Source organism: Gadus macrocephalus, chromosome 10 (assembly GCF_031168955.1).
Source record: "Gadus macrocephalus chromosome 10, ASM3116895v1".
Taxonomy (NCBI): Eukaryota; Metazoa; Chordata; class Actinopteri; order Gadiformes; family Gadidae; genus Gadus; species Gadus macrocephalus.
This window is the reverse complement of record NC_082391.1, coordinates 20,686,851-20,700,563: the sequence shown is the minus strand read 5'-3', so window position 1 is coordinate 20,700,563 and position 13,713 is coordinate 20,686,851. Positions and strand designations below refer to the sequence as shown.

The window sequence follows — 13,713 nt, the reverse complement described above, 5'->3', positions numbered from 1 at the left end:
TGCACTCTTGCGGCGACTGTTAGGGGGATATATCCAGGAGCCTGCTTGTACCAGTGAAACTTATCATCATTTTTTTTAGCCGCACAATGTAAAGTAACAGTATCTCCAGGTTTTGCTGTTTTCACAGTCATCAAACGGGGAACCTCTTGGGTCTGAATTGGCACTAAAAGACATAAGAAATAAGAAGGAATAGAGTGTATAAAAGTGTATAATTGTTTGACAACTTAGTATTATAAACAAATATAGATTAATAATTGAACACAACATTAATTATTTAGGTAAAATTGTGAATTTGATTTAATTTGAAGAGTAGTTTTACTTACATGCTGTACCCAGAATTGTCAGAGCAAACAATGATGCTAACATTGTGATCTTTTGGTGATGAACTAGCACTGGACTCAAGTGAGTCCAACACTTACATACCATAGATCAACTGTGATTGGCTGTAACATAGAGACACTGAATGTAGCAAGCCAATCCAGCAGGGGCAAGAGTGTATGTGCTAGGGCATTTGAATCCAGCCAAATAAAATTAAATATTGGTGCCAGTAGTATTAGTAAAAATAGTGATTCTAATATTAGTAGTAATAATATGGTCACCAGGTAGTTTAATTTATTGAAACAGATTTAGAGCATATCACATAAACAAAAAAAAAAAGCAGAAGTGGAACAAGATCTTGTGCTGATGTGGTTTTACCTCTAGCACCATTGATCTCATTATGGCCGCTCATCCTGTGCTAGCTTTGTATGTGGTTTACAAAGAAGAACCAGAGGACTCTAAGTATAGCTCACTATGTCCTCATCCTGTATAACCTTGTTATGGGGAGTGACCGTTTTCTTTTTTTGTGTGTCTCTTCTCAGTGTGAATTTTTTCTTTTGTAAAGGAATTGAGGGTTTACTGTGGCAAGGAGATGCCTTGTATTCACTTTTTGTTGTTGTCCTGCTCATGGGCAAGATGGTGATGTCTAGATCGAACTGTTGATTTTTTTCATAGCTTCGATCCACCGGTTGCAATGCATTTGCTAAGTGGGAAAATAATGTGAAATTTGTGTGTTTATAAGACTATTGGGGCCCTATCTTGCATCCGGCGCAATTAACAGAGCATGCTTTTCCCACTTGCGCCACAAACCAGAAAATACCTGGTTTAAAGTCAGTGGCGCGTTGTTCAGATGCTATTTAAGGGCGCATGCATAATGTTGCTTGTGCACCTCGCGCATACACTTTGCTTCTCTCATCTACCTAGCCACACATCCTTGGTAAATTATTTGGGAAATAACTGATACAGCGGTAATAAGTTGTACTTTTAAATCAATGCATCTGCAAACACCATACAGCAAACACATATTTTATTGACAGAGACATCGTGTACATGCCCATAACTTTTAGGATTGATGAGTATTCGATCGTGAGAAAACATTGTTTGACCGCGAGTGACTTCTAAAAATAATGAATTAATGCATACACACACGCGGGCGCGCGTGTGTGCGTCCATCTGTTTAAACACACGCAAACTAAACACGTAACGCATAATACAGTCCATGGCAATGTATATTAACGGGGGACACATGCATACGATGCATATTAGGACGAAGTCGATAACGATAATGCATAAAATACTGAAGAAACGTTGTTTATAATGTATTGCGTATATCATTAAATAGAACCACAGTTACCGCATATCATATGTTATATATACATTTTCTTTGCCGTTTTCTTTGTGGAAGAAAACCTTATTCCATGTGTGAATTAGGCCATATTATTTGGCCATAAACTGAGCCATTTGCAGTTTGAAATTCATGGGCATCTGTCTCATCGGAGACTGCAGACGTGCTGTCAAAATATCAACTCGTCAGATTCAAATGCGCTCATGGCTCTTAAAGGGGATGGGAGTTGGCACTCATTGGTTTGTTGCACGCTACGCCCAAACCACACCTACGGGTAATTAGGCCACTTCAGACCAACCCTTTTTAGATATGCGCCAGGTGCAAGAATCATTTTTCGCGCCGGTAAACTAGCGACATCGCCGTAGAACCGCCCACAAAGCTACTTGCGCTTGGCGCTTCTCACTCACGTTTCAGACCGTTAAAATAGGGCCCTATAAGTCTTCTATGTGCATTCTTAAAACCAGGAACTCTGTCCTTCATTTTTTAATCAGAAGTGAATGCTTAGGATACGTTCCAATCAGCTGAAAGACACCCCCTCCTGAATGATCACAATGTGTTATTATCACACTGTATATGACCCAGCCCCTATCTTCACCCAAAATTCTGAATGTGCGCCTCAGTCTCCAAGTCAGTTAGCATGTGCAATGGTGTGTAAGCACAGAATCGAAACCTGTAGCTTTGTGAGCATTATTGGTGAACACTACCTGGGTAGTTTGTATGCACGTGCACCTACACTGCAAGAGGAGTTGAGTTGAATAAACATCATGGTTGACTTAAATCTGAACATAGACAAAGTCATCAATGAACCTGGGGCCTTGACAAAACCCACCAGAAACACAAATTACACAACAATCAGAATTGACATTTTTTACACAGCATTTCTAATTATAAGAAATAATCAATTCATTGATTCATGAGAATAAACAAGTACTGATTATGTAACACAATTAAAGTCATGCATCCAATCAGAACCTGACAATACCACATCATTCCTTCAGCCTCGTGAGGTGACACAATCTCCCTGGTTGAAATTGAAATGGAAAAGTCTTTAATGTCCCCCCCCAACACATACAAAAAGACACATAATAACATGGACTAGATAGGAAGGACACATTTAAACAATTACACCCACAAGCGGCTACAGTTGTGTGTCGCCGCAGCAAGGCAGCACCGTCATGAAATGGATGGACTTCAGTAGCAGGTTTCTCTCGCAGCAGAATACACACTCTCCTGAGTCCTTTCACTGTTCTTCTTTCTTCCTCTGGTTTTCCTGCCAGAGAACTCCAACGCTGCGTAGTTCAAGGTATCAGTGTCCCCGTCCTAAAACGGAGAACTGTGCATTACTAACAAACATCTGAGAGGATTCACAGCCGTATAAGGACCACTTCTTCCATAGTGAATGTCAAACCTATATCCTACTGGTGTAAAGGCATCTCATCCTATACTGGGGCCTAGACAGGCCCGGCGCCACACAGGGGCAAAAGGGTGCAATGCCCCTTCAGTTATAATATTGTGCCCCCTTAGTTTTCTATCCATATTTCCTACCACACAATCTGCCACATTTGTATCCTCACCCTAATCCCGGGGTCGGAGCGCTTCATTCACACAACTCTACTGCACACATGGCATATCAAAGTTAGACATTTCAACAGATGAAAGAAAACGATTGGGATCGCCCTTCAAAAAGTAAGGTTAGAGTCAATTTGACCGTTTAGGTTTACTTTCAATGTTATGTAGTACACAATAAAAAAACTTTAACAGAGCAGCTGAATGTTATATCTGAATCACAACTCTTTTGAAACAGTGTAAGAGGAGGCAGCCTGGTTGGCCTTGTATTATGTTGTAACTTTTTGGAAATCCGTGGGAAATGTAAGTAATACGTGTAACATTAATTCATCATTGGCATTGCTGCCAAGAAGGGGATTTAATGTTAAAGTTGTTTTGCATGGAACAATAGCTGCTCACTTTGTATTACATCGATGAGGGTGGGCAGACCCGGACCATCTTTGTTGTTGTCATACACAGCGTATTACGGCACTCTTGTGATAAGACATCTTGGTAGGGAATTATCTGTGTTTTAAAGCGGTTCAGTTGCCTGTTTTCTTGCAGCAATACAGCCGAGTGGGGCTGAAAATACATGGTGTCTACTACAGATAACTACAGATTATTGTTATTATTATTATTGGAATTGGTGGTTGACTTCAGAAGGGACAAGCAGAGGCTACATCACACACCACTGAACATCCATGGTGCCCTGGTGGAGACAGTGAGTCACTTTAAATATCTGGGAGTAGTCATCTCTAAGGACCTTTCATGGACATCACACATCTCCAACCTGGTGAAAAAAGCAAGACGGCGTCTGTACCATCTTAGAAAGCTGAACCAATTCAGAATATCCAGAGAGCTGCAGAAAACAATCTACTCAGCAACAATATAGTCTGTTATTTCTGGAAATATCACAACCTGGTACGGAAATAGCAAATTTCAGGAAAAGAAGGCCTTGCATAGAGTCATCAGGTGTGCAGAGAAAATCACCAACACTGCAGTCCCTGGACTTCAGGACATCTACACTAGGCATTGCCTGTCGAGGGCAAATACAATTTTAAAGGACTGTCATCACCCAGGCCATACAATTTTTCAATGGTTGCCCTCTGGAAAGAGGCTTCGTTCTCAAAAGGCCAGAACAGAAGACTGAGAGAAGAAGTTTTTTCCCCCAAGCCATACAGACAATGAATGCATAATTCCCCCCTCTTCATAAACTTTATATTTTATTTTATTTATTTAATCCAATCTTCTTACTTTTCTATTATTATTAAACTTTGCACAGCTGGGAGTTGCAGTCGCAATCCCAATTTCACTGCTTTTTGTTCTACAAATTAAGCATGTGACAAATAAATACTTGAATCTTGAATCTATTATCCCTCCTGTGTTATCAGCAAGTAAAAAATAGTTGTGCCCCCTGTGTCATTTCTGTCCCCTCGTTAATCCTGTCAACGGGTGTGGGCCGAGAAGGTTTTGTGCCCAAAGCCAACCCTATACCCGTTCATTTGACCCGGTAGAAAAAACTCATCCATGAAGGAAAGCGAGAGAAAATTTTGACCTTGATCATACCTATTAGAAGTCGCACATCCATATAATTAGATCTGATTTCTATCACTTAATTCCAATTAGGTGACCTCCATGAAATACTGCTCAAAAACTAGTGTTTCTCAATAAAAATGAACCTGAAGCCAAACACTTAAACATTTTTTTCAGTAAAACCATTTTATCTTAAAAGTAGAAACAAATAAGGACAAAATGTCAAATATTGTCACTTTTTATGTGGATTAATATGGAATAAATACCATCCAACATGAACCGCAAGTCCTAGCTGGTTGTAATGCCAATTTGATTTTATCTCCACGGCACTTAACATAACAGTTCGGCTAGTTCACAAACGTATAGTATAAATGAACTATACATCTATATAACTATACAGGATCTCTGGATTTATAGTATTATGTAACACCATCAAAATTAATATCAATTGAATGCAACATGTTGAAACAGCTGTACCTGTGGTTCCTGAATCACTGAGTCGTGTGGGACAGAGTAGGAAGCACCCAGTGTTCCTGAGAACAAGAACGGAAGAATAACATTCACTTTTAAGATTAAGTAGTTAATGCAGGATTGATGTAACCCTATTATAAAAGTTAATGATAAAAACAGAAATTAAGATGCACGCCAACTATTACTACTGGGATTCCTAAACCAAGACCAATTTTTTATTAAATGAAATGTACCACAAAATCAATTCTAAAGAAGGTACAGACCTTTGCAATACTCACAAACTTGCTTTTTATTTCTGGTTAGAAGCAGGATTATAATCACAACCAGACAGCAAGCCAACAGTATTCCAAGAACCACGGTAACTAAAAAAACCAACTTGGGTCCTGCATCAACAAGGTGTCATCATATAATCATGTTTTCTGTAACATTACATTCACATTTCATTAGTAATGACTCTTAAATAGTATGTGTTGAAATAACTTCCTCAAACCCAGCAGGATATTATTTATGTGTCTATTATCTTCTTCAGTAGGAAGTAAAATATATTGACCTGTTATGTCCAGCTTGGTTCCATTTCCAAACACAACTTCCCCACATGCTGCCAGGGCACAGTAGTAAGTCCCAGCATCAGAGGAGTCTACATTGTTCTTGGGGAGAGTGTAGACACAGCTCTGTGGAGCAGACGGAGGCCCAGAACTATTCTGACATTCACCACTCCTGTTCCCATTCATGTAAATGGCAGCAGGGTGAGATGATCCTGATCTGAACCAGTACACACTGGGTTCCCCTTGGCACTGGTTACTGTGGTCCGTCCTCTGGGAGGTAATAGAGCACTGGAGAGCCACAGGGTCTCCCAGCTGAGCTGATGCAGACACAGGCTGTTGGACCACAGTCTGGGAGACAAACCTCTGTTCATTGGGATCTGCACAGTGAAATAATATAATCATCATCTAAACTGAGAAAACAATTATATTGGGGCTTCTTTCAGATGCCGAATTAGAAAACAAGTAGAACTGGACATCTTACCTTTGACAGACAAAAAAATTCCACTCCAATAATTTGAATACTGCTCTTGGCAGAAATAGTTTGCTTCATCTTCTTTACTCACAGATCTAATGTTCAGATCCATGTCTGGTTCTGCTGCAGTGAAACTTGAATCGAAAGGAGGAAAAATTTGACCACGCTTATACACTATTGAAGCGACCGCTTGGGGAACATATCCAATCAATTGCTTGTACCAGAAATGCATATTTCTACTTTCCTTTCTAGCACCACAATGTAAAGTAACATTATCGCCAAGTCTTGCGGTTTTCAAAGAGACGATACAAGGAACCTCTTTGCTGTCAATGATCGCTGAAAAAATAGACATAAACAATTTATCCCATTTAAGAAAAAGCAAAAATGAATCGCTGGTCTAGATTATTCTTTCCAGGTGATTTCAATTTTGTATTTTTAACAAAAAACACAGTATACTGCAGACAATATAAAGTCATACAATTTGGACGTAATATTCTTAGAGGAATTTTACTTACATGACCCAATAAGAATTGTAATAGACAAAACTCTTGCCAACATTGTTGCGTTTCGGTGCTCTACTAGTGCTGTACTGACTCAAGTGAAAGATTTGTCCTTAAAACACAAGCATTACATATCCTAGATCATCAGTGATTGGCTGGAACTTAAGGACACTGAGAGCAGCAAGGCTACTGCGCAACACAGAAAACTAAGTGGAGTTCACATTTAATTTCAATCCAAACTGAACGCTGAAAACATGGCAGTCAAGTTTTCATATTTATCTGTATTACAAACATTGAAAGCCAGCATTTATTTTCGTAATTGTTTGAACAATAATTAATTCTTACACATTTCAGTTTTATTTTGATATTTTTAAAAAAAAAATTGATACCGATTGAATCTCCTACTATAACTCAACCCTTGTTAGCATTAGATTTTGGAAACCAAATTTGGCAAAATTATTATTAATTCAGGTGAATGTAGTATTAGTATGGCAGTACGACATCACTATTGTCATTGTATTACTATAAAATGAGCACAAATATTTTTATTGGTGATGATTGTAGTATGAGTAGTTCTAACTAGTGTCAGTAATGAAAATAGCTGTTTAATTAGTGAAATTGGTAAGATTATTAGTACAAACAATAGTGAAACTAGTGGTAGTGCAGTCTAGATTGTGGTCACGTGAACCAAGTAAGAGCAATTCTCATTACCTCAACAATTAAATATTTTGTTGTGTGTGCGTGTGTGTGTGTGTCTGTGTGTGTGTGTGTGTGTGTGTGTGTGTGTGATATTATTTGTGTAAGTGTTTATGCGGGTACAGGATAAACTAAAGAAGAGTTCATTAACGCAACCGATAAATAATTCTTGACTTCTGAGACATGGAAGGTGCCGCCTTTATAGTGTCTAGTCACGTGATCTCGTGCTGTGACCTTTCTGCTTGTGGTTTAACTGCAGTGCATCACTGGTCTGGTTATGAGTGCTCATCCTGTGCAGGCTGTGTCGGCACTGTGGTTTGAAAAGCAACTACCTCCTATCCGCAAGGTCTCTGTGTATCTCTCACTATGCCCCCTTTTTGTATTTCCTTATTACATGTGCATACAGTTTTAACAATATCTTTTGATTATATTTAGTTGTACTTATTTCCTTTGTTCCTCTGTTCATTCTTCTCTCTTAGTCTGTTCAGAAGTTTATTTTATTTTGATTGAGGGTTTATTGTTGCAGGTTGTTGCCTGTGAGTCTATGTGTGATGAAAGGCTTCACAACCTAAACCTAACCTTGTGTTGAATTGGGGACGGAAATCATCAAGGAACCCACAATATGATATTACAGCGATCTTTCATCACAGATATAAGATGTTGAACGATTCTGCAAATATTGTGATAAGATACAAAAAAAGATTTTGTTGTATTTTATCTTGAGTGTGGTTGAAATATAAGTTGTGGTCGGGGTTCTATAGGCAGGTCATTTCCGACATTGTTCTTAAATGAACTTGACAAAACTGCACACAACAAGATGATACAAATTGAAATGAGCGGATACTCAATAGAGTCCTGTGTAGGATGTGGTCATTAATTAACCCCCGCTTTAATTTTAACTTCATTACGGACATAATAAATAATTAATAATAAATAAATATAAAATCCAAATCGATTTTTGAGTAAACCTGATGAAACAAGGATTGCACAGGCAAAATATCCAAATCATCAATCTTCTGCAAAGCAATATATTTCCCCAAGACAGAAAAATTATTGCAATGGTTGCAATTCACATTTTTATGTTTCAAACAAAGTGACATATATATGACAAAAATTTATATTCACTCTCACTCATAACAATAAACAGGTTCTAATTAATACCACAAACAACCATTACATTCACAGTCATCCAGCCAATCTGACATCAGAAACTGAGAACACTACATCCTTCATTTAGAGTTCAGTAGCAGGTTTCTCTCACAGCAGAATACACACTCTCCTGAGTCCTTTCACTGTTCTTCTTCCCTCCTTTGGTTTTCCTGCCAGAGAATTCCAATGGTGCGTAGGTCAAGGAGTCTGTTTCCCCGTCCTACAACAGAGAACTGTGTATTATTACCAACTATCTAAGAGGACTCATTGAAAGCCACTCAATGCAACAGTTCGGTCGGAAGGTCAGGATCAATGTATGGACCAGCTTTCACGCTAGACTTTTTCTTGGGCAGACAAATGTCCGACACTATTCCAGAATATCGGACATTTGGAATGTCTTCCGGACGTTATTCACTAATCATTAAATAATCACCAAAAGTCCACATTTAGACGACAAACGACAAACTAAGTTGCTTCAATAAATGCCATTTATTAAATTAGCCTAGGCAAAAAAAACATAAGTCATTCTCTGCAAAAATGGTAAACGGGTAAAAAATAATTAATTCGATAATTGCAATTCTTGCAGGCTACTTTCGGCGCAACTTCATGGCATGGCAGTGTTCCGCTGCTCGCGAAAAGTTGAAGTCTTTCAAACCCGGCCCAAGACTCGATGTGCGCATCAGCCTTGTGACCTTTTCCTCAGCTAGGCGGTTTCTGATAGATGTTTTAATCCTGTTTTGGAGAGAAAAGACTCGTTCTGCAGGGACACTGGACACGGGGATTGTACTGTCGATTTTGGCCAGCTTTGCCCAGTCGGGAAAGATTTGTGCTTTCACACCAAACGCGAGGGGGTGACAAGATCCCATACAAAGTGAACGTAGAGACGCGTATCGGGTGAATTTATCGCAAGAGAAAACCGGCGACAAGTTTTGATTTGTCGCACCACACTTTCGCCGTGCACAGGCGAGCTCGTTCACGAGGATTTGTGCCGCGACAAATTCGCTCGAGTTGAAATATTTAAACTTTCGCGAATTTCGCGTGATGTCAACCAATCAGCGTTCAACAGCGTGGCCATTGAGTGTCATGTGTATGCATGTGCGGGTGCACTGCACGTGTTTATGAATGCACGTTCGTGTTTGCCTCCCTCGTGAGCTCGGCCAGGAACCGCTACTGGTTTTCATATGCTACTGATTAATTCATACATAAATGCAAACTTCTTTCTTTTCTTTCTCGGACATGTGGGCCGTTTACATTTTATTATACCGGCCATGCGTGCGTGCAATCGGCCAATGTCCGGCTATAGCCGGGTAACGTGAACACTGGTATGGACTCACTAATCAATAAGAGGTCACATTATAAGAGATCATTTTCAGCACAATCAAAGGTGTTTTAAATATTTACAAAATGCAACCTTGGTGGAAACATGTACCTGCGGCTCCTGTATCACTGGGTCACGTTCAGGATGGCAGGAGGCGCTCAGTGTTCCTGAGAATAAGAACAGAACACTATTTAGTTCTTACCAGATAGAGCAGTTTGTTGTTTATCTTGTATCTCCTTTTATTTTATTTTATTATGTTATCAGTTAAATCATAAATGTAGATGTATGTCAAAGTATTAAAACACAGATCTTCCTAGACTTGATTTCTGTGAAATTCAATGGTCTCTGAAATCCATTCTGGAGAATATACTGTACCTTTGCACTGCTGACAAACTTGCTTTTTATTCCTGGTCAGAAGGAGGATTATAATCACACCCAGACAGCAAGCCAACAAAATTCCAAGCCCCACGGTAACTAGATACGAGTTGTGTTCTAGAATCAGAGAATCGAAAATTGGTCATGAACCTGTAAAAAAATATGTAGGTTTAAGAATACATTTTCGAATCAAAATCTCAAACCTGTTGCACGAGTATAATATATTTCCCAACAGGTGTATTCCTTCTGTCTATTATCTTAATTCAGTTAGACAATCCAGTAAATATAAATATCCAGTAAGTATATCATAATAATAATAAAAAATAATAATATAATGGAAGTAAGAAGTACAATATATTGACCTTTAATGTCCAGCTTGGTTCCATTTCCAAACAGAACTTCCCCACATGCTGCCAGGGCACAGTAGTAGGTCCCAGCATCAGAGGAGTCTACATTGTTCTTGGGGAGAGTGTAGACACAGCTCTGTGGAGCAGACGGAGGCCCAGAACTATTCTGACATTCACCAGTCCTGTTCCCATTCATGTAAATGGCAGCAGGGTGAGATGGTCCTGATCTGAACCAGTACACACTGGGTTCCCCTTGGCACTGGTTACTGTGGTCCGTCCTCTGGGAGGTAATAGAGCACTGGAGAGCCACAGGGTCTCCCAGCTGAGCTGATGCCGACACAGGCTGTTGGACCACAGTCTGGGAGACAAACCTCTTGTCATTGCCATCTGCATGAATAAAAACAAGATTCATCATCAAATTGATCAACTGCTGCTTTATCAAATTGCTTCAAATATATTTTTGCTCATGACCAAGACCAGCAAAATATTGTAACGAATATGTTACCTTTGACGGTCAAAAATGTGCCGGTTTTCCAATTATTCTTATAGTGAGTTCCTTGGTTACAGAAATAGTTTGCTTCATCCTCTTTATTTATATCCCTAATTATCAGATTAAAGTCAGTTCCTTCTCCCACTGTGATTCTTGAATTCAAGGATGGGTAATTTATTTTTTCATAAATTCTGTTAGCAACCACTTGGGGAATGAATCCAAGAGATTGCTTAAACCAGTTTAAAATAAATATAGATTCGTTCAAAACACCACAATGCAGAGTGACAGTATCTCCGAGGTTTGCTGTTTTAAAAAAGACCAATCGAGGAACCTCTTGGGACTGAATGCACACTAAAAAGTAAAGAGAAACAAACAAACAAGATTTACTAATAATTATTTTCAACAAACACAAATATTTTCTATGAATTTACACTTTATGAAAAGGAGAGCAATTTTAATTTGAATAGAAGAAGTACTTACATGCTGTGCTCAGACTTGAAATAGCAAAACATAATGCAAACATGGTCACGGTTTGGTGCTGAACTAGCACCCCTTCTCTCTGAAGTGAAAGATGTTGACTGTAAAGACCAACATTTACAGAATCATAGATCCACAGTGATTGGCTGGGAACTTAAAGACGCAAACTGAAGCAAGCCAATGATCCAATGTTTGTGGCACTTCATATTTGTCGCTCATATTTGTAGTTAGTATTATGTGTTTGTATTTTTTCTTGATTACAAAAGTTCCCTGGGCTTTAAAGTTTCTCTGAACATTACATTTTCAATCATTGTTATTAATCTACCTCTATCTACTTGTAATGACTAAATAATGCTACTGTTTAAGGCCAGTCTTCCGTTTTTAAATATGTTCACATCATGCATCCAAACTATCCGGACGGTCTCGCGATGCTAGGCTAACACTGCCATGATCGATGAAGTTGTTGAATTCGTATCATCCAGTAGCTGTGTCCAAACAAACAATCAGAGAGCTTCAATTCGTGATCACCAACACTAGTGCCAACTTTCACTCATAAATGATGACATCATTCTTTGGACATCTTGATTGTTTTCAATGTACAAAGAAACAGTTGGTGACGCGCCGTATCGAGCACATGTATGTTCAGATGACGTTCCTGATAGTATTAGTATTAGTAAGTGCAGTCGTAGTGAGGTAAGTACGAGTATTAGGAGTAGTGGTATTATCTGACGTCTTTTAATATTATAGTGCAATGTTTGTAGATGTAGAATTGCATGATTATAATTTCACAAGATTTCTCCGCATTTTTGGGCATGTAATTCATGTAGAAGCTTATGTGCATGTCTCATTGGCTTCACGAGGGAAGTAGTAATAATATACACCAATAAATAATAACGTTTATAAATAATAATAAACGCATACGTCGACTCGACACGTAAGAAAGAGCTTTACAAGATGGGGAAAATATGCATTAACACTGATTAAAAGACTGTAGAAAAGCTGCAATGACCCAAACCGTGCAACATTTGATTACACCATGGATGCTTTTATATACTGGTAAGTCACAGGAAGTGTGTTAAAAGGAAAAGGGCAAGCGGCCCTCTTTATCTCCTCTGGTTGAATCCACTCCTCTGAGCCATCAACTCCAGCCAGTTGGTACAGTCCACCCTGGACACGCTGCCTGCAGCATACAATGTTCTATACTTTTGAAACCTTCATTTTTAATGAGAGCCCTCACACCGGCACCCCCATATACCGCTTTCAGCTCACAATCTCCTACTCCTTGCCCAAACAGATGTCTGTGCAGATTCTGGTAACAATGTGAGATAAAAAAATTGATAAACCTTTAGTGTGCCTTAGTAAACCTATGTAATTGCAGTAAATCATGTCCTTGTGTTTTACATGTCTAAGGCTATATCACCAGACCCCCTCTTGAGCCCACCTTGTTGACGATGCATCTGTTTGTTTCAGGCTGCATGTTTTATAACCGCCGGTGTAGATTTGCAGTTCATGCAACAAGCCCGAAGCATCTAGTGTGACTTCCTTTCCTTTGTGTTGGAAACAAAACAGAGAGCGAAGCCCTAAGCAGCGGTTGAGCTGAGAGGCGAGGGCTGTGGCTGGTCATGCCTTTTTCTTCGACACACCGCCAAAACTCTTAACCATAACCTGCTTGTAGGTATCAACAGGATGTGTTGCTGAGGTGCTGCAGAAACCAACCATGAAATGGACATATATTTCCTTTGAACCTGATATTTGACTTGCAGAACAGAGAAACGTGTTGAAACATATTTGCATTTGCTTATATATAGATATAATAGTACTTCTACTACTACTACCACTAGTATAAATGAAGAAAAGTTGTAGTTTAAAATAACAGTGTGATAGCCCAAAATGTTCAGCATGCATAAGTTCTGATTTAAAGACCAAGATCACTGAAATCGGTCATCTCATCATCTAGTGTAGATTGTCAGTGTTTTAGAATAATGACTATTAAGTCGATACAGACTAAATTAAACATGCATTGGTTCGCTGAATCCTGATCTGAATTGGCCAGGATTATATTTGTACTTCAGTGATCTCACTTTGTAACAAGTGGTGGTAATGACAAGGCTGTAGAATCTGAAGCCACTACT

The 13,713-nt window shown here is 39.1% G+C and overlaps 2 protein-coding genes across 3 annotated transcripts in view; both read right to left on the bottom strand.

Annotated features, from left to right (window-relative positions):
• The window catches only part of LOC132466123 (uncharacterized), a 31,679-nt gene extending 24,556 nt beyond the window's left edge, over nt 1-7,123 (bottom strand). The window contains exons 1-6 of one of the 2 annotated variants that reach the window (XM_060063171.1): nt 6,745-7,101; nt 6,239-6,565; nt 5,763-6,134; nt 5,476-5,595; nt 5,219-5,274; nt 2,510-2,983 (exon numbers count right to left, since the gene is read on the bottom strand). In XM_060063171.1, coding sequence (XP_059919154.1) covers nt 2,855-2,983; nt 5,219-5,274; nt 5,476-5,595; nt 5,763-6,134; nt 6,239-6,565; nt 6,745-6,787 — 1,047 coding nt within the window. In that variant the 5' untranslated portion in view covers nt 6,788-7,101 and the 3' untranslated portion in view covers nt 2,510-2,854. Of the gene's footprint in view, nt 1-2,509; nt 2,984-5,218; nt 5,275-5,475; nt 5,596-5,762; nt 6,135-6,238; nt 6,566-6,744 lie in introns of those variants that run through there. The other variant, XM_060063172.1, reaches the window with a different exon arrangement.
• Nucleotides 7,124-8,424: 1,301 nt separating this feature from the next.
• Nucleotides 8,425-12,347, bottom strand: LOC132466122 (uncharacterized). The gene is made up of 6 exons (XM_060063170.1): nt 11,585-12,347; nt 11,120-11,455; nt 10,630-11,001; nt 10,268-10,384; nt 10,004-10,059; nt 8,425-8,794 (listed from the first exon to the last, which is right to left on the bottom strand). Exons 1-6 carry the CDS (start codon nt 11,625-11,627, stop codon nt 8,666-8,668), a joined length of 1,053 nt encoding a protein of 350 aa, XP_059919153.1. The 5' UTR covers nt 11,628-12,347; the 3' UTR covers nt 8,425-8,665.
• Between the last annotated feature and the right edge of the window lie 1,366 nt (nt 12,348-13,713).

Coding starts and splice junctions, on each gene's coding strand:
- LOC132466122 (XM_060063170.1), bottom strand. CDS start 11,627: ATGTTTGCATTATGTTTTGCTATTTCAAGTCTGAGCACAGCAT. Junction 11,456..11,584: donor TTCAAGTCTGAGCACAGCAT/GTAAGTACTTCT, acceptor TTTACTTTTTAG/TGTGCATTCAGTCCCAAGAG. Junction 10,385..10,629: donor AACCAAGCTGGACATTAAAG/GTCAATATATTG, acceptor CTCTGATTCTAG/AACACAACTCGTATCTAGTT.